At 41.1% G+C, this 24,071-nt stretch overlaps 2 protein-coding genes across 8 annotated transcripts; one reads left to right on the top strand and one right to left on the bottom strand.

Moving 5' to 3' along the window:
• Nucleotides 1-1,371: 1,371 nt before the first annotated feature.
• LOC144085352 (electrogenic aspartate/glutamate antiporter SLC25A12, mitochondrial-like) lies at nucleotides 1,372-12,243 on the top strand. Of its 3 annotated transcripts, none has more exons than XM_077614512.1 (18): nucleotides 1,372-1,472; nucleotides 2,134-2,187; nucleotides 4,228-4,373; nucleotides 4,564-4,679; nucleotides 5,756-5,895; nucleotides 6,063-6,209; nucleotides 6,294-6,432; nucleotides 6,517-6,610; nucleotides 7,310-7,394; nucleotides 7,462-7,549; nucleotides 7,615-7,773; nucleotides 7,852-7,904; nucleotides 8,299-8,379; nucleotides 8,464-8,604; nucleotides 8,694-8,832; nucleotides 9,599-9,757; nucleotides 9,841-9,931; nucleotides 10,941-12,243. In XM_077614512.1, exons 1-18 carry the CDS (start codon nucleotides 1,461-1,463, stop codon nucleotides 11,152-11,154), a joined length of 2,058 nt encoding a protein of 685 aa, XP_077470638.1. In that variant the 5' UTR covers nucleotides 1,372-1,460; the 3' UTR covers nucleotides 11,155-12,243. The 3 variants fall into 3 exon arrangements, with proteins under 3 accessions (XP_077470638.1, XP_077470639.1, XP_077470636.1); XM_077614513.1 differs by lacking the exon at nucleotides 1,372-1,472 and adding an exon at nucleotides 1,479-1,731; XM_077614510.1 differs by lacking the exon at nucleotides 1,372-1,472 and having other exon boundaries at nucleotides 1,479-2,187.
• Nucleotides 10,932-23,823, bottom strand: LOC144085353 (dynein, cytoplasmic 1, intermediate chain 2a-like). Of its 5 annotated transcripts, none has more exons than XM_077614514.1 (17): nucleotides 23,528-23,823; nucleotides 22,260-22,368; nucleotides 22,078-22,186; nucleotides 20,532-20,667; nucleotides 18,941-19,003; nucleotides 18,607-18,728; nucleotides 18,423-18,512; nucleotides 17,869-18,031; nucleotides 17,682-17,781; nucleotides 17,485-17,610; nucleotides 16,854-17,000; nucleotides 16,672-16,785; nucleotides 15,838-15,971; nucleotides 15,618-15,762; nucleotides 14,213-14,353; nucleotides 14,015-14,140; nucleotides 10,932-13,070 (listed from the first exon to the last, which is right to left on the bottom strand). In XM_077614514.1, exons 2-17 carry the CDS (start codon nucleotides 22,365-22,367, stop codon nucleotides 12,969-12,971), a joined length of 1,926 nt encoding a protein of 641 aa, XP_077470640.1. In that variant the 5' UTR covers nucleotide 22,368; nucleotides 23,528-23,823; the 3' UTR covers nucleotides 10,932-12,968. The 5 variants fall into 5 exon arrangements, with proteins under 5 accessions (XP_077470640.1, XP_077470641.1, XP_077470642.1 ...); XM_077614515.1 differs by having other exon boundaries at nucleotides 20,532-20,616; nucleotides 23,528-23,821; XM_077614516.1 differs by lacking the exon at nucleotides 18,941-19,003 and having other exon boundaries at nucleotides 23,528-23,822.
• Between the last annotated feature and the right edge of the window lie 248 nt (nucleotides 23,824-24,071).

The following is a 24,071-nucleotide window of genomic DNA, read 5'->3' as shown; positions in this document are numbered from 1 at the left end:
TCATTACAGTGTAAAATTAATTTACTAGTACGTTTTCTTAAATGACGGTTTAAATAACGAGTTTAATTCTACTTCTTACACTATTTTTGTATCAGAAATTATTTTGGATATATTTCGCCATTACTGCTTCCGTCACATGGTACAGCGGTCTCGTGACGAGGAGCAGCCAATCAGCAACGAGACATTAGTTACAGTGCAAAAATTATTTACTAATACGTTTTCTTAAATGACGGTTTAAATAACGAGTTTAATTCTAATTTTACACTATTTTTGTATCAGAAATATTTTATATATATATTTCGTTGAATCAATTTGTATTTTTTGAAGAAGAAGAAAAGAAATCTCAAAAGTGCTCATAAATACGTTACATTTTCTCTAGTTACATTTAAACAATAACACATCGGAGGTACGTTATTAATTATCTGTCATTGAGAGTGATGGACGTCCAATTCATTCATTTATTTTTTAAATATACATATTGCTTGTCTTGTCCCCATAAGTGTAGTAAAATATTCCATTGTTTTTTTTCTATTTTATAGAATTTACCAGAAATAAATGAGGACATGCCTTTTTTAAACGTGAGGGATTTCTCTTTCTTACAACAGTATCAAATTATATATTAAAGTTATGTTAGCCATACAAAATAGTAGACGGTCACATTTTTTCTTCACATATTGATTGAATTAAGATAACTTCTAGTTAGATGTGCCAAGAAAATCTCCCTAGTCTTCACTCCACCCTCAGTGTTATGAAATCATCATGTCAAAATGATGCTAAAATGATTAAATGACAATGCCATGACCTAAAATTATATCAATTCACAAAGCTTCTAGCCACCTGAAGGAAAAAATAATATTAAGATTTATATTTAGTTTGCTTAATCATGATGTTTTCTTTTTTTTGTATTGCTAGTGTCTTTTTCCTGGGGGAACCCTCGCTAATATGTGGGCACCTTAATGAGATGCAAACAGAAAATTTACTGCATAGAGCCCGGGGGCGTGGTACGACCACACCCCCCTAATTTCCACCACTCCTGGGAGCCGCATTCCAACCAATCAGATTAGATTGACGTCTAGCTCCGTCAATGACAGTGAAACATGACGAAACGTCAATGAGGGTGAACGAGTTGATTGTAAACTTAAATTCACACAAAATTCATTGTACCATTTAAAAAAAAATCATAATTCACTAGAAATTAAATCCATTTTTCAAATGTTATATCTCTCAATGTCATTGACGATGACAGACATTTTTGCGGGCGAAAAGACGAAAAAATGCTAATGCTAGCAACTAAAGTTGGTAATATAATGGGTTCTGGTAATACTATTTTTTAAAATTTTATCATTTTTTTAATATAGTCGTAGCACGCCCACCCCCGGTGGGCGTTCACGGAGAATCTTCCTGTCTCTCACCCCTCTCTCTCTTTCTCTCTCGCTCACTGCGGGTGACGTCAAACCAGCATGGCGGTCAAGGTGACTTCGGCATCGTTCTCTTTGCCCATTTCCGACCCTACTTCTGTCATGTCTCTTGGTGTTTTGCTCGTTTTCGTGTGTAGGAAGAGTCGAGGCGAACGTGTGTGGGACGAGCGGGCGTCGTGCTCGGAGCCTTGCCTTGTAGCATCACCGGGCTAGCTGACGCCCGGCCCCGGTGCTCGGTCGGCTGCTGCCTGGCCTTGATGACGCTTCCCGACAAGCTTGGAGGGAGGATATAGCTCCGTAATGCTAACCAGCTGTCAGTCATACTTTCTTCCTGACACCGAAAACAAACAAAAAAAAAGAGACGCTTTTCCCCCTTTCGAACCTCCCGTTAAATACTAGCGTCTGCTGCCCTTTCTCGTGTCATTGTAACGGGTCGCGTCCTTTTCGTGCTAGCTCGGCTAGCTTGTGTTCACCGGCGCCGGTTCGAAGCTCCGACCGGTGGGTGACGTTTAGCTGGGCGGGCGAGGGACAGCCGCCAGTCGGGTTCTCTTTGCTAGCGCCCAAGTTAGCTTCAAGAACGAACGCGTCTTTTCTTTTGCTCTGGCAACCCACACATTCCTTTTTAATTTGCATGATTTCTATTTTAAAGGGCTGGAGGGGGGAATGAAAACCGTTTCGAATTCGATTTATGACTGATATTTTGTATGATTTGCAGGTGCAATCAACCAAACGGGGGGATCCGAGTGAACTGAAAGCAATCTTCCAGAAGGTGAGACTTGTGCACGTTTAAATAATTAAGCAGAATGTTAAAAGTGCTATTTTTGGATGTGGAGTAATACACTTTATTGTGAAATTATTGTGAAAAAATGTCACTGTCATTGTACTCGTTGGCTGTCACTGACGATGCTAGACGTCCAATCATATTTGACTAGGCGGGCTATATAGTTGTTTAAAAAAAACTAAATAACAAACGTAGCGTTTAACTTCTTACCTGCCACAGACGACTCTGGACGTCCAATTCGCTCATGTTTTAGTATCATTGCAATCCATTTTTAACCGGGAGGCCGATCCCAGGCGACCTCTCCCTATTCAAAATAAATAGGAAGGTTAATGTCATAATCATTTACCGTTTCGAGCTGTTGGTTTGCTTATGATGAAAAAGTTAGCGTTGCCAGTTTTTTTCCCGGAAAGCGAGCCGGGAAAATGGTGTCACAGGATTTCAATTACTTTCTCATCCATGGCTAAATGGTCATAAAAGGTTGCTTTTTAACTCCTAGTAGGAAGTGAAAGTCGAATTTTAAAATGTCCTTTTGAATGTACAGATAAGACAAGGCTTAGACTCTTCCCTGTTTTGATTGGATGACTTGGGAAGACTTAAAAGGCATTGTTTTGGGTGTGTTTGTTACTTCTTAGCACTGTTGTTTTCCCTCAGTGTGAGGCTGAAAGATGACGTGGTCAGCAAAAACTTTTGCTTACTGGTGCTCACGTTTCAGATTCAAAGTCGCACTCAAGCAATCTTGTAAGATGTCTTGGTTTATTTTTATAAGTATTTAACCTTCACGAGTGTGACTGGCCATGTGAGCGTTGCATGACAAAGCCCCTGTTGGTACACACACAAGGGGTCAAATAACACACACACACACACACACACGCATAAAAAGATTTACGTCCGCGTGCGGGTCGGTCGGCAAGATCGAATTTATTGAGGTGAAACGTATAACAGAAATACGACACCTGGCAAAATGTAAATGGGATGACTTTTGAGACAAGCTCAGCTGTTTGCTTGCTCATAAAACTTTAAAAGTTTTTCTTAGACTTGATGGTCTGCTCTGACAGATTCGTATGGAAAATAGTGAGGTTAAAGTATTTTTAAAAGCCGCAAATTGTTGAGAAGGCGGCATCAAAACGTGTTGAGGATTTGATTCCCCCTGAAAGACAAAATGATGACTTTTTCAATGTTGTTTTAATGATTGAAAACAAAAATGGACAGATATGCTAGTCGTGAACCACAGATATTGATAAAGTTTTTTTTACTGCATAATTTCCAAATACATTTGTGCCAATTTCCTCCCTAAATATGTGTGGTGGAAAGGCTACACAAATTAGCAATGAATCACAAGTTAACTTTTTAAAAAATGTGACTAATTTGTAGTTGAATGCGAGTTGGCTATTGAAAAATTTGTGAGTAATTGACTGTCATTGATGCCGACACTATATAATTTAAATTCTAAAATTGGACGTACAATACCACCTTCCAAAGAACGCAAACAAAAAAGGACGTGGGACTTCTTGCCGAGTGATTAACAAACATTTTCAATGACGTTCCAGTAACGAACGACTATTCTAAAAAGCCTTTGTTGGCTCTTTCACACGCGGCTTTGCCAAACAAACGTGTTTATTATTGACGGTATTACCACGAGAACTGTGAGAATGAACAAAAAGCGTTGATGATGTAAAGCAATGCTCACGCGTCAGATTAAGCTGGTTATGTAATAGCGCGTGTGAATGGCTGTGCAGTAATCCCTCATTCATGGTGGTTAATTGGTTCCAAGACCTGCCGGGATTGGTCAATAATAGCAAGGTAATGGTGTCTATTTATTATTATTTGGACTTTTAAAACCGACTCTGTACTTTTTATTATTAACTCCCAGACGAGACTCTTGATTAATTGTGACTTGCCTTTTTCCCCCCATTTTGTTTGTATTATTGTTCCTTCACTATAAACTTTTAATATTTGACGGATCTAAGCCGCAATGTATTTACCGTATGGTTTTTTTAACAACTAAAATGTTTCTTCCCGTTTTTCCAGTATGCCAGCGAAGTGGACAAAGATGGAGACCGGTTCATGACCCCGGCAGACTTTGTCCAGAAGTATCTGGGCCTGCAAACCCAGATCCACCACAACCCCAAAACCGTGCAACTTCTGGCCGCCGTGGCCGACACCACCAAGGACGGGTGAGTCACGCTACCGACCAACAGCACCCGTTTGCAAACGGTTAACGAACCCCGATAGCGTACTCGCTACCGTTAGCGCGTGAGGATAAGGTAAAGGACTCACCCGTCTTTTTGCGTGGGATTTTCCGTCCATTCCGCTGGATAATTGTCAATCAATTGATATTTTTTTGTGGTCTGGCTACTTTGACAGGCTCATCTCATTCCAGGAGTTTCTTGCGTTTGAGTCCGCGTTGTGCGCACCTGACGCTCTCTTCATAGTTGCCTTCCAGCTCTTCGACAAGACCGGAACTGGAGACATTTCCTTTGGTACGTTCTGTTGTTTTTCTCCTTTTTTACGTCACGTGATGGGTTAGTCTGCAAAAGATAGGATTTTCAAGTGGTTAGAGTGAAGCTGATTACCGTATTTTCGCGCATTTGTCGCTCCAAAAAATGACTGAATCGAGGGTACGGCTTATATGCGCACAAATTGGACTTGACGTGCAAGACAATGCGGTCATTTATTTCAAAATAGAGAAAAGATAAACAGATAAAGCGCTAAACAACATTTATTTTGATGTCAATGAATGAAATTCAAGAAAAGAAAACGTATCTTCCAAAAAACTCACTTGTACCTGCCATTGCTCGCTCAGGGCGCCATCATCTTACCTAGGGATGACAAACTCGTGTGCGGTCGATTGGTCGCCAGTCTTTTGGTCGCCAGTCTTTTAGTCGCCAGTCTTTTGGTCGCCGTCTTTTGGTCGCCCGGACCGCGACAAGGGGCGACCAAAAGACCGACGACCAAAACACCGGCGACAAAACAAGGTAAAACAACACGGTCTACGCATGAATAAAAGGCAACAATGGCCATGAGCAGTTTCACTGAGCCCACGTGTGAGTGTAGAAGAGTTTGTATGTACATGCGCTGTCCCTTTAAGAAGCTACGTCCGTCAGGGTCTTTGCAAGTTCTCCAACAAAAAACAATAAAAGTCCGGGAAATTTGGAGCTTTTCTTTAGCCTAATAATTACTAGGGCATTAAGTATGACTAAATAATAATTCGCAGTTTGTATTTAGGGAATTTGAGCAACGATTTAAATGGTAATTATCACGTACCTTCCGGGCAAACAAAAGACCGGCGACCAATCAACCGTGTACCGACAAACTAGACCACTACACACACTTCCTGGTTGCGTTGATTTTTCTTAAGATTTTTCCTTCAAAATAACACATTTGTACTCCCTATTAAAACCATGAATATGGAGGTGAAAATTGTGAATCGGGGGTGGCTTATACACGAGAAATTGTAAAAATTCAACCATTTTTAAGGGGGTGGCTTATACGCAGGGGCGGCTTATATGCGAGAAAATACGGTAATAATAATGATAACGGGGTGTTGTCGCCACAGAGAATGTGCGGGACATTTTCAGCCAGACGACAGTGCACCACCATATTCCCTTTAACTGGGACTGCGAGTTTATCCATTTGCACTTTGGGCGGAATCGCAAAAAACGTCTCAACTACCTCGAGTTCACGCAGTTCTTGCAGGTAAGTCAGGTCCACCATCGAAAGAGATCATTTGTCCGTTTCACGGCAGCCGCCGTTCGGACAAATTTCGATGAAATCGCCACGTGATTATAATCCGTGATTACAAAATGGGTGACAAACCACACGACCAATGGCGATGACCTGGCGGCGTCCATTCTTTTTGCTAGGAGCTGCAACTGGAGCACGCCAGGCAGGCCTTCGCCCAAAAAGACAAAGAGAAGAACGGCGTCATCTCCGCTTTGGATTTCAGCGACATTATGGCCACCATCAGGCATCACATGCTCACGCCCTTTGTGGAGGAGAACCTCGTTTCAGTAAGCGGGTTTCAAGAACAAGTTTTTGTCCAGAAGGGCGAAAAGGATACAAATCTGATGACTCCGCCCACTTTTTTTTTGCAGGCGGCGGGCGGCAGCACCTCCCACCTGGTCAGCTTCTCGTACTTCAACGCCTTCAACTCGCTCCTCAACAACATGGAGCTGATCCGCAAGATCTACAGCACGCTGGCCGGTTCCTGGAATGACACGCTGGTCACCAAAGGTCTTTTTTTGTTGTTGTGTGTGGCTTTTTGGGGGGTATTTGTGCCCATTGCGCATCTGGTTTTATCTTATCTGTTCCTTGCAGAGGAGTTTGTTCACGCCGCCAACAAGTTTGGTCAAATCACACCGATGGAAATTGATATCTTGTACCAGTTATCAGCCCTGCACTCCCCCTCTGGGTAAATAAACACTGTTAAACTAACAAATCGATTCACTTTAACGCGTTTTATCAGTCGGTCAATATTGCTTCATCTCGGGGTTCTTGTCATTTTTTCTGTTCTCGCCGCTTCTTTGTCGTCGAGCAATGGGATGAGAAATGGAATGAGAAAATATATAAAGTTATGCTGATAACATTATTTTTTTTAAATTTAAATATCCCATTTGGAGGACATTAAAAAATATTGAGCTTTCATTCAAATCACAAAAACAGTAGTGTTTTTTTAATATGAACTATTATTACATTTATAGTATTTTTTTTATTTACTTCAAATATTTATGAAAATACATTCCATTAAAAATGGAGTCGCAAAATATTTCCTATGGATTTGGGCCAGTTTTAGCCAAATCTGCCAATGTATCGACTCTCAAAATAGTAGTTCATTAATTTGTTGATTGTTCTTGATTATCGGTAGCAATCTTAGTTTAGAAGTACATTAGGACAATAAGGGATTCCAATTACCGCATTTTCACGACTATAAGGCGCACCCTCTATGAATGACACATTTTAATTTTTTTCCATATATAAAGCACACTGGATTATAAGGCGCCCTGTCTATTTTGGAGAAAATTTAAGACTTTTAAGTGCGCCTTATAGTCGTGAAAATACGGTATTAAAATACTCACGGTTTTGATGCCGACTGATGACATTCTTGCTCCAGGCGGCTGAATCTGGCCGACATCGAGAGAATAGCTCCACTGGAAGAAGGAAGTCTTCCATATAACCTGGCCGAAACCCAAAAACAGGTAAGACGCGGCCGCCGCGTGCTCATTGGCTACGTACGACCGCTCACTTGTCACCCGTTCACGGCAGTCTCAGTCTCAAGGGGAGACTTCCAGGCCCCTGTGGCTCCAAGCGGCAGAATCGGCCTACAGGTTCACTTTGGGCTCCATCGCCGGAGGTGAGTTAAGCTAAGAACCAATCGCGGGAGAGCATTTTTGACCCATCACGCCTGACTGGGCCCAGCCACCGGCGCCACGGCGGTGTACCCCATCGACCTGGTCAAGACCAGGATGCAGAACCAGCGGTCCACGGGCTCCTTTGTGGGGGAGCTGATGTACAAGAACAGCTTCGACTGCGCCAAGAAGGTGCTTCGCTACGAAGGCTTTTTTGGTTTCTACAGAGGTAAGGTGGGATGCGACACCCCCAAGGGAGGAAAGCACCCGCTTCCTCATCATTGCTTTGACAGTTTGCTTTCAACAGGTCTGGTCCCCCAGTTGATCGGCGTGGCACCTGAGAAGGCCATCAAACTCACTGTATGTATATATAGAATTACATTTGGACTATTTTTTCTTCAAATATTCATTAAAATACATTCAATTAAAAAATGGAGTCGCAAAATATTTCCTATATTTTTTTTAAATATATACATATGTTTTGGTTTTTAATTAAGAGCGTATGTCGAATTTTAAATAAGATATATAGGGGTTATTCAGTTTATCTAGACCAGTCAAAAAAAAAAGATAAGAACAATAAATCAGCAAATATTTACTCTTAGAAGGAGGAACTAAAAATGACTATTTGGATCATTTCAAAGTCAACAAATGTTTGTTAAAAAATAACCAAATACAGCAGGTTAGAATCAAAATCGACACTTACCAATTGAAATTTAGCCTCCACTTGACTCCGCCCCAACGTTGTATTTTCCAGGTGAACGACTTTGTACGAGACAAGTTCACCGACAAGGACAACTCCATCCCGTTACTGGCCGAGATCATGGCTGGCAGCTGCGTGAGTGTCTCTCTTCTTTCTCTTCCTCATCTTCGTCATCCCGGCGGTGGCGTTGACTCGCTCTCGTCGTCGTCCTCGCCCTAGGCCGGCGGCTCCCAGGTGATCTTCACCAACCCTCTGGAGATCGTCAAGATCCGCCTGCAAGTGGCGGGCGAGATCACCACCGGGCCTCGGGTCAGCGCGCTCAACGTGGTGCGAGACCTGGGCTTCTTCGGGCTCTACAAGGTAGATGCGACGCGGCAGGCCGGCAGGTAGCCCCGCCCCCTCTCCGTCAGGTCGCTGACCTTTTCGGGCTGCGTTTTTGTTTTGTTTAGGGGGCCAAAGCCTGTTTCTTGAGGGATATCCCCTTCTCGGCCATCTATTTCCCCGCGTACGCCCACCTCAAGTCCAGCATGACGGACGAGCAAGGTCAACTCGGACCCTTGCAGCTCCTCACGGCCGGCGCCATCGCAGGTAAATGCTAACACGCGTTCAAATGCGATTCATATATAATTCATATCCATATAATATTGGAACGCTCTAAAAATATAAAAATAAAAAATAAGCCATTCCTATTTGGCATTGCTGAAGGAGGAGTTTCATTAAAGGAAATATTGTTTTTTTAGTACTATGTACATTTTTAAGATCCTCCATTGGCCGATATAAAAGGATAATTATGTTCACTATTTTTGTGAAGCTTGTTCTTATAAAGGTTGATCAATACATCCGGCCAATATGATTTTTTTTTCTAAATTGCTCAATATCAGCTACTATATTCGAGCCAATATAATAGAATAACGTTAGATCCACTGTTTCTGGTGTGATCATTTTTTGCGCCACCTATTGGCCAGTGTTAGGAAAACGTAACATGGAATTTTGGATATAAATTCCCGAGTTTAAATTGCTTCTCAACATGATTTACGCACAAAAAAAGTATAACGCTTCAAACAATTAGCAATCGGCTGAAAAAAACATCAGTTGACTCGTATTTTAAACATAACACATCTTAATCAATTTAGTTTAGTCTTTTAGAGACATCCAAAAGAGTTGATCTTATTCCGGCTTGGACTTTGAAAACGTTCAATTTCATTTAACTAGGAATAATCAAGTCTAAACCAGAGATGCCAAAAGTTCCAATCGGGTACGACGATAAAACCCATTTCCAGACATAAACAAAGCGACACTTAGCTCCTAAAACGTTGACACGGCGCCACCAAAATGTGGATTTCTTTTGGCGCAGGGATCCCCGCGGCGTCGCTGGTGACACCGGCCGACGTCATCAAGACTCGTCTGCAAGTGGCCGCCCGGGCCGGTCAGACCACCTACACCGGAGTGGTGGACTGCTTCCGGAAGATCATGCAGGAGGAAGGTTTCCGAGCTCTCTGGAAGGGAGCGGGAGGTCAGCAAAAAAAGCAAAAAAACACAGCGGCGCTTGAGCAACTCTTGAACAAACGTGGTCATATCGTTCCGTTTCTCTCGCAGCTCGAATGTGCCGCTCGTCTCCCCAGTTTGGCGTGACTCTGGTGACCTATGAACTCTTACAGAGGTGGTTTTACATCGACTTTGGAGGACAGTAAGTGCTACATACACATTAGAGATCAAATGCATTTTTTTTTTTAAATGAAGAACATTTATTTTATTATCATCAAAGCAAACAAAAAAAATCAGACAGGTTTCAAAATTGTGACCCGTGAGACAATAGTTTGCAGTCATCAAATTCTAGTTTTCAAGTGGTCTGCACGTAGAATTTAAGATAAAATGATTTAACCGTGGATGTAAAACTAGCAGTTGGGAAAAAATAAAAGAATAAGCACATTTGAAAAAGGGTATGGGCAATAAAAGGAAAGATAAACATAGTATTTAAAAAAAAAAACGTATGGCTTAACGTAGCACAATTTGTTTTTAGCGACGAGCTAACTAACCCAGGGCTCGGGAACCTTTTTGAAACAGAGAGCCATAAAAAATTCCTATTCTCAAATGTTATTTCTTTGAGAGCCATACTCAGAATTTAAGTGTAAAAATGTGAAAATGAGATGTGACTTTTTGGGGGTCATTTTACCACTTTTAAAGTACTAAATGAATTCTTTTGACAGCACTGTTGCGCAGTTGCTAACCAATGAAAATAGGCATGCAGAAAAGTCTAATAAAAATATAATTTAAAAAAAAAAGATTAAAGTTAGAGGTACTGTCAACGCCATAGTGCTGACGTGACGCTCCTATTGGTGCATTCACATACCTGTCAACCTCTGCCGATAACTGCTCTTATAAATGATTATGATTCAATCCCTTACAAACCCCCCAAAAACCTTACAAACACCGTACGACTCGTACGGTGTTTGTAAGGTTTTTGGGGGGGTTTGTAAGGGGAATCATAATCATTTATAAGGGCAGTTATCGGCAGAGGTTGACAGGTATGCATTCAGGACTCGGCTCTGTCACCAGCGGTTTGAATACATACTTTACCTCACAGGTTAGCGAAGAGCCACATATGGCTCCCGAGCCATAGGTTCCCTACCCCTGAGCTAACCATATCTAATTGGCTGATTTATTTATTTATTTATTTTTTTTCTCCCACGCAATAGCCGACCGTCAGGATCGGGACCCACGCCCAAGTCTCGCATCTCGGAACTCCCTCCCATCAACGCCGATCACGCGGGAGGCTACCGTCTGGCCGCCGCCACCTTCGCCGGCGTGGAGAACAAGTTCGGCCTCCACTTGCCCAAATTCAAGTCCTCGGGCGTGGTGTCCATTCACCCCCCAGAATCCGCCGCCGCCGCCGCCGCCCAGTCCCCTTAGGGATGGCGCCGAGCGTCGGCGTGGTGTCTCCGTCCCCCCCCTGTTTCAAAGCGCTCGAGCCGATCTTCGAGAACAAGCGCGCCGAGCCGCTTTTGGGAATCTACATAGCGCACTCCAAAATTCATACGAAACAGCCTTACGCACTCCTTTATCAAGAGTAGCTATGATTTTTGTTTTTATTTTTTTTCGGGGGGGGAATCTGATACTCCTTGCGAGTAGGACAGAGGGTAGAAACGCATAGGATTGATTGTTAGCAGTTATCTTGTGTTTTAAAACATTTTCATGGGAATTTAACTTGGTTACAATGGGTTGATTAGGTCAGGATTTTGTTTGTTGGAAAAAGCATTTTAACTTATTGATGGCAATAGACGTCCAATCCATTAAAGGTAGGAGGGATGGCAGCACTTCATATGGATTGGACGTCAGTGATTAAGTCATTTCCTTTCACAGCAGAATTATGATCGGGCGCCACAATTAATTGCATTTTCCCCAGATTAAAACCACGTTTGTCACGTTATTTATTCTTAATTTAAGATTAATCGCAAATTTGTCACCTATTTTAGTTTGCAATTTATCGCAAATTAGGCCTATTTCTATAGTCAACTTGCCATTGTTACATTTACAGTTCAAATAGCCAATTTCCAATTGTCATTTTTTTGCAGGAATTAGCACTCAACTTAATGACATTAATTACATTTAATCGATTAATCGCAAGTCTCCTATAAAGGTTTAAGGACGACTATCGTATGTGCACCTTCAAATGTATTCCCATGAAAATAGTTTAAAATTCCTGGAAATGTGCAACCCTCGTTTTGAGTGTGACGTCACAAAAGAGAACGACGAAAAGTGTACATATTGTAAAACAAATCTAATTAGGGACGCGGGTATAAAAATGTTACGAGTCCCATGCAGTGTGCAATCCGGACATATTGGAGAACTGCATGGTGTTGCTTTTTGTCATGTTACGCAAGGCAAGAAAAAAAAAAGTTACTTAGTTACTGGTGTACAGACCGTTCAACAAATGAGCTATTATTGAATTGTATGCTTATAAATTCATTTTATTGAAATAAATCATCCATTTGGTTTTAATTTGAGCGACTTGCCTTTTCATTTCCAATGAGTTGTTTGCTGAAAATTGCCGTTAAAACATTCTACGCGAGTATTAGAATTTTAAACTGGTTTACTTTTACGTTCAGCTAGTCTCATATTTAAATACAAAACCGTTTTTTTTTTTTCATTTTTCAAGTAAACGGTGGTTTCAGAACGTCATTCCGTTGCGAGTCGTTGTTAAACATCGCTATAAAAATGAGATTTTGGTTACGCCATCTTGAAAATTGTAGTGTTAACTTGCGCATGCTACGCTAACTTTTAGTAAAAAGCAGCCTTGGTAAGAAGAGCTATTTTAAATAAGTGCAAGCACCGGAATAAATAATAAATATCGCAGTGGTTAAAAATGGAACGCAAAAATTACGGCTTTAAAGGGAAGCCTATTGCCAATAACACACTTCCATAAAATGTCAAAACCATAAAATATTAGTATAAAGGTGCGAGTACAAACGTTTGCATATTGATGGAGGCCCGGAAATGTTTCAATGGATGGACAGCCAAATTTTTCTTCTACATTTTTCCGCCCGATTTTTGTTGCCAAGGACGCAAAGCGGTCCCTCTAAAAGTCACTCGAAAGGGAACAACGCGGACAAAAACATCTAAAGTGGTGGAGAATATTCTAACGCTCGAAGTACGGGGGATTTCGCGAGCGGGGAAAAAAGCGGCGGCGGCGTGTACTGAATTCCAACGGAGAAGGTCGCCTGGGGTCAAACGTTGGCCAGCTCTTCGGCTTCGTCTCTGCTTTCGTTGATGTCGGCCAGCGTCCGGACGAAACGCGTCCATTCGTCCGCCTTGGGCACGCAGATTTGCTAAAAAAGAAAAAAAAATGACAAATTCATATTTTTCAGACTAGACGTATATGTATGTATTGTATTTGTTGTGATATTATTAAAAATATATTTCTAGAAAAGATGCCAACCCTAAATGTAGTTTGAACAGTTTTTAAATGTTATTTCTGATAGGCTAACGATGGGTAATGATGACACATTTGAACTGCAATTAATTGCAACGTACACGCCATCATTAAAATTAAAAAAGGGATAAAATAGTATGTATTTCAATTGAAACACGCGCGTGAGATTATCTGCTATCTGATAAAGTACTACTTTTATACACACTTATTTTAAAAGCCAATATAAATATCAATTTTGACTCTATACGGATAACAGACGCCATTTTGGACACAAATGTACCAAGAAAGTCTTAAATTAAAAACGAGATCCCAATTAATCTTCCTTTCTGAAGTGTCTTGGCCCCGCCCACTTTTGTACTCCGCTAGCATGCTATCTATACGCTTCCTATTCTCTTGTCGACAGCTAGCGCAGCGCTAAAAAGCTAGAAATGACTGACAATTCTGGTTGTGATGTCATAACCAGAACGGCTGAAAAAAAATCTTCCTTTCTGAAGTATCTTGGCCCTGCCCACTTTTGTACTCCGCTATCATGCTATCTATACGCTTCCTATTCTCTTGTCGACAGCTAGCGCAGCGCTAAAAAGCTAAAAATGACTGACAATTCTGGTTGTGATGTCACAACCAGAACGGCTGAAAAAAAAAAAGTGACGCATTATTTTGGGTGAAATAACTCCAAATTGTTGTGCTATTTTTTTTTTTTTTTAAATCTAGTACATACATCCAAAACGACATTAGCGCATTAGCGCACCGTTTCCTAGCACCTCTAGTAAAAAGAAGCGTGAAAGATTAACGGTCACACACACATCCTTTTTTTGGGGCGCCTTTCCCCCTTAACCTCACCTCTCCCACGTCGTACACCCGCACTTGACCCTCGGAATCTCCGGTGGCGATTTCTTTCCCCGAGTGAGCCCACCGCACGCGGTTCAGCGCCGGCGCTCCCTCCGCGTAGACGCTGGCGGTGGGAACCTAAAGAGCGACGGGTGAGCGCGGAGGCGGATGACGGACGGACAGACAGACGGACGGACGGCGGCCACGCACTTCCGTATCGTTGTTGAGGTTCCACAGGTCCAGACGGCCGGCCAGGTCCACGCAAGCGAAAAGCGCCGGGTGCGTCGGCGACCACATGGCGTCGCACACGTAGTCGCAGCTGTCCTCGAAGGAGTACAGCGAGCGGGTGCTCTGCGTGTGGGGGTTATGCGGGTTAGTTATTTGTCACTCTCAAAAACGGACATTTTCATTTTTGATTCTACATAAACAAAATTCCCCAAATGACATGATTACTTTCACTAAGCGCATTTAAATTGAATGCCTTTGTTGTCATTAGAAAAGTACAATTAAATTTTAAGTTTTACCTTTCAAGTAATAAAAAAGACTATATGCAATAAAAAAAATAATTATTAGTAATAGTTGTTGCATGAAGCTACATTTTTAATGCATTTTTTTTTATTTGGGAGGGTTTTGATGGCTCAGAGAATCTATGGGGTTAAATGTTGTTTAATATATAATCTTCATTCATCTCGTTTTATTTGAATAGCAACGAAAGAGCATTTGTTGCCCGTCTTTTAATGCCATTGATGGCAATAGACGTCCAATCTATTTGACGTTAACCCTTCCAGCTCAAATGGTTTAGACCTCAACTACTGACAAACAAATTTACTGTATTATCTGGAATATAAGTCACACTGTTTTGGATAGACCACGCGTCAAAGTGGCGGCCCGGGGGCCAAATCTGGCCCGCCGCATCATTTTGTGTGGCCCGGGAAAGTCAATCATGAGTGCCGACTTTCTGTTTTAGGATCAAATTAAAATGAAGAGTATAGATGTAGATTACATTTCCTGATTTTCCCTTTTTTAAATCAATAATTGTCATTTTTTAATCCATTTTTTCTGTGTTTTTAGTTCAAAAATCATTTTGTAAAATCTAAAAAAATATATAAAAAAAGCTAAAACACACATTGTTTTAGATCTATAAAAAATGAATATTTAGGGCTTTTAATCCATTTATTTAAAAAAATCTAAATATCATATCTAAAATGGTCCGGCCCGCATGAAATGGAGTTGACGTTAACGCGGCCCGCGAACCAACCCGAGTCTGACACCCCTGGGATAGACTGACTGGGCTTGTGATTGATAAAGTGCTGTTGTATTTTTTTTAGCCTATAGACTGCCCCCAAAAATACAACTCTATGATGTCATTACTTTTACAGTTTTCTTGGTTTCTGACCATATAAAAAAAAGCACCCTCCCAAAAATGTGACTTAAACGCTTGTGTATTTTGGAGATATTTTTTCCCGATCATCGTGTATTCTTCGCCTAGTCCAAAAAATACGTTATATTCACAACAAAAATATGCTATCACTGGCTAAATAACGAAATACCGACACGCTTTGGCGATGTTTCAGCATGGATCCGTTTGACGTGTCTCGCTAGAGAAGCGCCTGACCTTGGTACTCCAAAGTTTGACGGTCCAGTCGAACGACGAGGAGATGAAAAGGTGAGAGAAGTCCACGGGCCCTGCTGCCGTGTGACAACTCAAGCCCGTCACGGGGCCATGGTGGCCCTCGAAGACTTCGGTGATGCCCGCCTTACTGCCGGGGGAAGGGAGCATTGAAAGGCGAAATATTCCGTATTCCGCATTCCGTATTTAATCGGACGAGACCCACCTGCCGTGGCGGCAAGCCGTGTAGACCGAGCCGTCCTCGCTGCCCACCACAAAGTTGTTGACGTCGCCTAACGGGAAGGCCATGGAGGTGACGGCCACCGCCTTGCTCTGCTTGAACACCAGTTCTAGGCTGTCCTGTCGAGCGGAAAGAGCGCCATTGGCAACTATTTTGACGGTCCGTTTTTTCAGTACATTGCAGGTTATTATATTAAGTATAACAAAATTATTTTTAAAAAAGTTCATAAAAATGTCAAGATTCACGATGAAACTCGCATGTGGAAGACGGGATTTAAAAAATGGTGGAAGTCATGGCCCTGCTTCTTCTTCTTCTTCTTCTGCGCTGAATTGGGTGGCACTCAGCGCTGAAGAAGAAGCCATATTTTATTTTATATAAGGGAGGAGATGGACAACGTATTGGCATTTCCAAGTTAATTTCTCAGCTGTGGAGAAAAACTACGGCAAGCCTATTCCAGCTAACCTTATGTCCAACGCAGTCAAAGGCCGTAATGAAATGGAGAAAAATACGGATTTCTACCATTGACGGAGTTAGACATCCAAACCATTTCAAGTAGGCACTTCATTTGTCATCAGCAGTACAGTTTGAATGGATTGTTTATAAAATAAAATGTAAAAAAAATCTAAGAAATGTAAATATTCTCTTTTTGTGATTATTTCATGTTTAATTTATCTTATTTTTTTTTAAATTCAATATTTTCCATAGACTTTTTTTGTAATGTATTGAGGGTTTTTTTAATACAAAAAACCTGGTACAACAGGAACACCGGTAAGAGAATTGAATATTTACGAGATTAGTTTACTAGCAATGGGTTCATACCTGCGGTTGGGACAACATGTCCAAGCTCCACGAGCACATCTTGCCGTCGGTGGAGATGCTGATCAGGTTGTTGGCGTTCTGGGTTCCCACCACGTTGACGCAGTACACCGGGTGCTGCCGCCACGCCAAGTACGTGGTCAAGTACGTACGCTCAAGTGCAGATTTGATCGTGCCGTACTTACCGTGTGCGCCGAAGCCGACAAGGGAGTCCTCTGGACGGGGGTCCGCTTGTTGCTGCGGTTGTCCCACAGGACGATCTGCCCCGAGTAGGTGCCGCCCACCACCAGGTTGGGGTGAAACTTGGCGAAGCCGGCCGACATCACCTCCGACTGAGGACGGAAAATAATGGCTTATTCGCCATGGACAAAATATCCTATTGCCACGTGGGCCACATTAAAAGGTCCCTATGCCAGGATATTATTTATTTTTAATTATTTGCTGAAAAATGATATGGCAATTTGCTCTAGAGCACGTGTCAAAGTGGCAGCCCGGGGGCCAAATCTGGCCCGCCGCATCATTTTGTGCGGCCCGAGTCAGTAAATCATGAGTTCCAACTTTCTGTTTTAGGATCAAATTCAAATGAAGATTATAGATGTATATTATATTTCCTGATTTTCCCCTTTTTAAATCAATAATTGCAATTTTTTATCCACACTGATCATTTTTAATGGGTTGAGTTAATAGTTTTTTGGAAGACCGAGGAACGAATTACGGAATTTACATATAAAAAGTACTGCTCTACTTACGAAAAAAAGTTCTGGAACCAATTAATTCCGTAAGTAGAGGTACTTGTACTATACTTGTTTTTTCTACCTGGCAATGGAAGATATACTCTGGCGTGGTCTTCTTGTATTTCATGTTCCAGACCAGCGCCACTCCATCGGGCTCGTGAGGAGAGTCCTCGTTGTTGTTGTAGGAGGCCACGAGCAGCTCGGGGAACTGGTGGGAGGGACCTCGTTAGAGAAGTGGATTTAGGCGTGTGTGTTATTTTTATATATTTTTATACGGACCTGAGGGGACCAGTCCAGACAGGTGACCATCCGGTTTTTGGTCCAGCGTTCGTCGGCAAACTGCCGGTTCAGGAGCAGCTTGGCGCCAGCCTGTAGGTCCCTGCGGCGGCAGACGGAAGAGGTTAGGCGGTGTGGCGTTAGCCCGGCGTCCGCCATTTTCTTTGCTCTCGCTCTTGTTGTCGCTCACCCCTCCTTGTCCTCCAGATCCCGACCACTGTAGTCAAAGCAGACGTCCACCTGTTCGGACAGGGCTCGCTCCACGATCCTGCTGCCTCGCTCGAAAAAGGCCAGGAAGTCGTGGGAGTGCAGGAGTTGCAGTTTCTCTTCTTCCGTCAGCTCTTTGGGGGTGTCTGCGCACGAGGACAAACGCAGGTCATCTTACTTTTGATCAGTTTTTTTTTTGCGAGCCGTCATTTTGGATTCGAGTGGAATTGGTCCCGCTTGGATGACATGACACAGTTACAGTAATCCCTCAAATATCGCGGCTTCACTACAATGCAGATTTTTTTCTGGGGATTTTTTTTTAATTCTTTTTTTTTTGCAATTTCATAAAAATGTGAAAATCCAAGCTGAAACTTGCAAGGGGAAGCCCTGTCCCCTGCTTGCTACTAGAAAACAGCACTGAAGTAAAAATTATTATTATTTATTTTTTTAAATAGGGGTGACCCTAATTTGCGGTTTTTCGTTTATGGCGGCCATGTCTGGTCTACATTAACCGCGATAATCGAGGGATTACTGTACCTTCATCCTGTTGGTCCCCTTGGTCTTCTTTCTCCTCCTGGGCGTCCTCGGCCGCAGGGGGCGCTATTATCTCATCGTCCTCTTCCTCGTCTGCACAAAGCAAATGAAATTGTTTGAAAAATACAGTATTTATTTGTTATTTTTTTATCGATACCATTAATGCTTAACATAGATTAACACTGACCTTCTTTTTGATCGGCGTGAGCCGCGGTCGGGGTCTGCGTTTCTTTCGAGTAGGAGACCATCTCCTTGGGGACGATGTCCACTTGGGTGACTTTGGACATGGCCAGCCTGGCGGCGCCGCGCCTACGTGCAAAGTCAAGATGGCGGATGTGAGCGCAAGGGTGCAAAAAATGGGGACTAATAGGAGAGGACTTGAGACGAGGGGAAACATGATCATGAAGGCTTACAGAGATATTAGCAAGACTCTAACATAGTTGGAGAGTTTAAAGAGGAGACTAGAAAAAGAGGAGGAGGTTGAGGAAGAAGAAGAGGAAGAAGAAGAGGAGGAGAAGTACCCCATCAGCTCAGATTCGGAGTGGAGTTGCAGAGTAGATGGGTCGGGATCCCAATGCAACGTCCTTAAGGGGCCGAAGCAGCGTACGGCGTTAGCGAGAGACAGAGAAACGGGACGACGAGACGACGGGACGGAAGCGATCGCACGAGATGGACACGGTCAAAAGAGGTGAGTCGGTGGTGACAGGAAGAAAAGGGAGAGAACAAGTGCGTGTTAATGCAGTCAACATTGGCGGGATGCTAAAGGCAAAGAGCTCAGCGTTGCTACGTGCATGCTAAGCCACGTTAGCTACACCGACCGGTGTTGTGGAAACCGGGGGGATGCAAACTTTTGTTTTCATTTGCTTTTTACAATGCCAAAAATATATATAGTGATCATAGAGTAGAAGAAAATATATCCTGATAAGACAACTGTAATGATTTTGATGATGAATTTTGACAATGCTAGATACTAGTCAATGGAATAAAATGTACTAATAAGCTTTTATTTTCTATATTATTACCATGCAATTGTTAAATTAGACAACTGAATGAAAATGTAAACTCAATGATCAAAATATTAATTATGACAAATAGCTAGCGATTGAATTGGGAGGTCCTTGGTATGACGCACAATTTGATTCATTTGCAATTGCAATTCATAACAATTTTACTATTAAAAAAGTACACTAAACTATTTTATGACCCCCTTCAAAAAAAAAAAAACGAAAAATGTATGTCCAATTTATGATTTTTTTTAAAACATGCATTTATTTGTGGTTGATTTCCAGGTAAATACTGAAATATTTGCGAACAATATTTTTACATTATAATTTTAATCCTATTTTTTCTTTTCGTGGTCTTAGTTCAAAAAGCATTTTGTGACATCTAAAAATAAATATATAAATATATTTTGTTTTCCACTTTAATATTGAACATAATTAAAAAATATTGTTTCCTTTTGAGATGAACAACAAACGATTAAAAGACATTTTCCTTACTAAGAAAAAAGCTCTAACAAACATTATTTTAGATCTATAAAAAAACATTAAGAGCTTTTTATCCAGTTCTTTTAGTCAGATTTTTTAAATTTTAAATATCCAAATATTATATCTAAAACGGTCCGTCCCACCCTTAACACCCTTTGGTCTAGGTCACATGTGTCAAAGTGGCGGCCCGGGGGCCAAATCTGGCCCGCCGCATCATTTTGTGTGGCCCGGGAAAGTAAATGATGAGTGCCGACTTTTTGTTTTAGGATCAAATTAAAATGAAGAGTATAGATGTATATTAAATTTCCTGATTTTCTTCCTTTTAAATCAATAATTGTCATTTTTTTATCCATTTTTTCTGTGTTTTTAGTTCAAAAATCATTTTATAAAATCTAAAAAATATATTTAAAAAACTAAAATAAACATTGTTTTAGATCTAAAAAAACTGAATATTCAGGGCTTTTAATCCATTTATTTAAAAAATCTAAATATTATATCTAAAATGGTCCGGCCCACATGAAATCGAGTTGACGTTAACGCGACCCACGAACCAACCCGAGTCTGACACCCCTGGTCTAGGTCTACCTAATAAAGTGTCTGCTGGACAAGACGAAGAAAGACAAACCTGGGTCCCGCGTTTCCGTCGCCGGAATCTTGACTTCCCGCGTCGCTGGCCACTGATTTGTTGGAGGGAGACATGGGGGCGGGGACTAGGTAGTGAAATAGACAGGTATCCTCTGTTACTACCCTCAGGGGCTGAGCTGTGGTTGGTGTGGGAGTGAGCGGGAAGGGTGCGGTGGTTGGGTGGTTTTTTTTAGGGATGGCGATGGCGGGGAGGATGAGCCAAGCATGCAAGCGAGGACACACACAAACGCACACAAACGCACACACACCCAGATAGGGAAGAGAAGAGAGAATGAACATAAATGATAGGCAGGTGTAGTAGAAGTGTCATGCCCAAAATGGTCAATATTGTGAGAGGTGAAAGTGGGGGGGACGCAACTTAGCCCAAGTCAAATGAGAAGAGTTTGTTAAAGCCGCAGGGAAAGTGGCAAAAATGCAGTTGTACTTTGACTTGCGAGTTTCTTTTGTGAGTTGCTCATAGTGAGCACTGTTCTGGTTTTTTTTTTTTTGCTCCGTTTGTAATTATGTGAAATTAATTTCCTCATTAAAATGAAGAGATTTACTCCCCAGTGAATTTTGATTCCCAAAAAAATGGAAACTGCTCGGCCATTAGCTGTTTATAGACAATGTTGAGAATGTTGTCCTAAGGAACTTTTTTGAAAATATTAAATATTTTTGTGGTATATTTTTTGGAGTTTATTTATTTAATAGAAAAAGTATTTTTTATTCATTTTGTATTGTTTTGTATTTTAAAAAATGTCAAAAAGACTAAATAGAATATTTTATCATTTGCTTATATATTTTTTGAAATGTTTATTTATTAATGTTTTTATATGTATTTATGTGTATTTATTTGGATTGGAAGAAAAAAAGAAATTTGAAATGACATCCTTAATTTTTATAGTAAGTATAGCCGTCTTTGTAATTACCGCAAATCTAAGTGGCAATAGCTACATTTTTTAGAAGGAAATTATATTTATTCATTTGTATGCCGCAGGTGTTCATATTATATTATGGGGTATTTACAACAAAAGACATTTAGCCGATTAGCCGGTAAAAACCCACCAATAAGACAAACGTTTCATAGTGGACAAAAAAATTAAAAAGTAGGATCTTATAGTCTGAGAGTTATGGTAATTAAAACAACAATATGCTTACATAATTATGTAATATTCTTGCCCAACTTTTCCCAGAACATTTTTTGTTTCCAACTGCACATTTACACCTTAAAATGTTCCACCCAGGCTAAAATAACAGGAAATACCATTTCCATTACATATGATTTGACTCCTCCCAAAAATAATCCCGAATTAGTCCCTTATCAAAATAATCATTTTTGGCCAGTTTAGTAACATTCCGGGCCAATAAAGTTAAATTTACCTTAATTTAATAGTTGTTTGGCTAAAAATAAACAAGGTTGAATATAAAAAAACGAGTTGTTAGCAAGAAAAAAAAAAGTTTGGGACACTCGTAAGTCAAGGTATTGCTGCTGCCAATAAAAAATAGGAGCATGCTAGTTTTGCACATGTTTTTGGCGCTGCGTGTACCGTGTTGCACGTCGGGCGCGATGCCGACGCTTTGCAGCAGAGCCTCGGCTTCCTTCCTCTTCTTCTCCAGGTCCGAGTCGTCGGCCCCGACGTCGCGCTTGGAGTCGCCCTGCCAGGGAAAAGGACAAAACTCAGGAAACAGTTTGGTTTTAATTTAAGGCCATGAGCTCAAGTCAACTGACATCCTTCTTCTTCTTCTCCTCCTCTTTTCTCTTCTTCTCCTCCCGAATCTGGGCGATGCGTTGTTTCTTCCTCTCCAGCTCGGCCTTCAGCTCACTTTTGTCGGACATTCTGCGAGAAGAATTGATTAATCATCATGATTAATCACATTTTCCCCCCAGTTTGTATGAATTGGAATGTCGATCGTTGGCAATGGCAGGGAAAATTTTCTATTTTAAAACAATTACATTTTAGCCAATTGGCGATTAATCGCAAAATACCCATTTTTCTGTTCGTAGTACACATGGCTATTAAGCAATCTATTTTTTTCAAATTTAAAAGACTTTACACACATTTTTTCCAAATTACTCACATTTTGTAATAGTTAAGACGCCATTAATGAAAAATTGGAACATTTTTTTAAGGTTAAAAAGCCAACACATAGTTGACTGCAAATTTCTCATATTTTTTTAAGCATAATTTACATCTGTTGGCGTTAACGGCATTTAAAGGCGATCATTCAATGACAATTGAGCCCGCAGTTCAAAAGGATTTGACATCTATCAATGTGAATTGCAATGAATGACTACATAATAGATTTAAAAAAACTAGTCACACAAACCAAACTACTGTCCGTAAAAGGTAAAACATAAATATTGCTAAACTCTTCAGTATAGAAACCACTCCACGTAGCACGTGTGCACTTTTCCAAATGCTTTGCACTCATGTTTGTGTACAAAAACCAGTTTTACTGTAAAGAAGTGGCCAAGGGCCTGTCACATTACTCATTACAATGTTTTCTTTGTGTTTGCTCATGACTGGTCATGGGCGTTGTTACTAAATAGACTGAAACCCTTTTAAAATTCCCAGGATGAAAAACAGCAACGGCGTTGAAATGAAAACATTTCAATAGTTTATCATCATGTACGAAAGTGACCCCTGTCAATCAATGACGTCAGTGTTACACGCTATGACCCAGATGCTCCACACTGTCCGTACAAGTAAAAATAACAATAGCGGTAGCGACAAATTTAAGTTATATTACATTCGAGTGAAGCTTTAGTTGTTACAGCACGTCACGCGAGTGTTTTCCGGAGGCTAGTGAACAAGCAACGCATGTTTGTATCTGATTAAAAGCCTCATTGACAGCCTTGAGCAGCTGCTAGCTTGTCTAGGTTAGCATGCTAATAATGGAGGGCCGCTTCAGAAAAATTAGAAAAACGCAACCGCAGCCTTTTGTTTAAAGTCGTCAAAACATGTGCAAGGGGGAGATTTGTGAGGATATAAACACCTGACGTCCAGGTTCAACAGTCCGGCGACAAAGCAGTCGGGTTTTGTTGGCGTTAATCCCGAGGAGGAGAGATGTGATGATGCTGGAAACTAGATTGGAAGACACCGCCCAGCCGCTCCTGTTTTCTTCTTTGACGCTTGCAAACTGAGCAAATCAACGATTGTCGCCACCTATTGGCAAAAGCTGGAAATTTCGTGTCCATGACTGAGTACAAAACAATAAAATAATTCAACGGTAGCCACAAAATGTGTCACGTTGCAATGAGATGAATTTAAATATGTAAAGTATAAGAAATACTACGTTTTCCCACGATTTGTTACACTTAAAATCATAAAATAATAATAATCCCAGAAAAAGAAGCAAAAGATAGCATTAGGTTCCAGGCACTGACGGCACTTTGAATTAAACAATAAAATATACATTTCTTTAATTGATTTAGATTGAAAAGTAAAGATGACATTTTTTGTAAATATCTAAACCGAGTCGAAAGTGCTAGCTAGCATCGTAACAACCTCGATTCGAGCAAGTGGGATTCATTGACCTA

This window comes from Stigmatopora argus, chromosome 12 (genome assembly GCF_051989625.1).
Source record: "Stigmatopora argus isolate UIUO_Sarg chromosome 12, RoL_Sarg_1.0, whole genome shotgun sequence".
NCBI classification, from domain to species: Eukaryota; Metazoa; Chordata; class Actinopteri; order Syngnathiformes; family Syngnathidae; genus Stigmatopora; species Stigmatopora argus.
The sequence above is the reverse complement of the archived record's forward strand: the minus strand, read 5'-3'. Positions and strand labels throughout refer to the sequence as shown.

What these genes read in the sequence shown, in the direction of transcription:
- LOC144085352 (XM_077614510.1), top strand. Translation starts at nt 2,107, where the DNA reads ATGACTGATATTTTGTATGATTTGCAGGTGCAATCAACCAAACGGGGG. An exon ending in GCTTCTTCGGGCTCTACAAG is followed by an intron (nt 8,605 to 8,693) that starts GTAGATGCGACG and finishes TGTTTTGTTTAG; the next exon opens with GGGGCCAAAGCCTGTTTCTT. An exon ending in TCTCTGGAAGGGAGCGGGAG is followed by an intron (nt 9,758 to 9,840) that starts GTCAGCAAAAAA and finishes TTTCTCTCGCAG; the next exon opens with CTCGAATGTGCCGCTCGTCT.
- LOC144085353 (XM_077614514.1), bottom strand. Translation starts at nt 22,367, where the DNA reads ATGTCCGACAAAAGTGAGCTGAAGGCCGAGCTGGAGAGGAAGAAACAA. An exon ending in TCCGAATCTGAGCTGATGGG is followed by an intron (nt 18,729 to 18,940) that starts GTACTTCTCCTC and finishes CTTTGCACGTAG; the next exon opens with GCGCGGCGCCGCCAGGCTGG. An exon ending in GTCTGGACTGGTCCCCTCAG is followed by an intron (nt 17,611 to 17,681) that starts GTCCGTATAAAA and finishes CCCTCCCACCAG; the next exon opens with TTCCCCGAGCTGCTCGTGGC.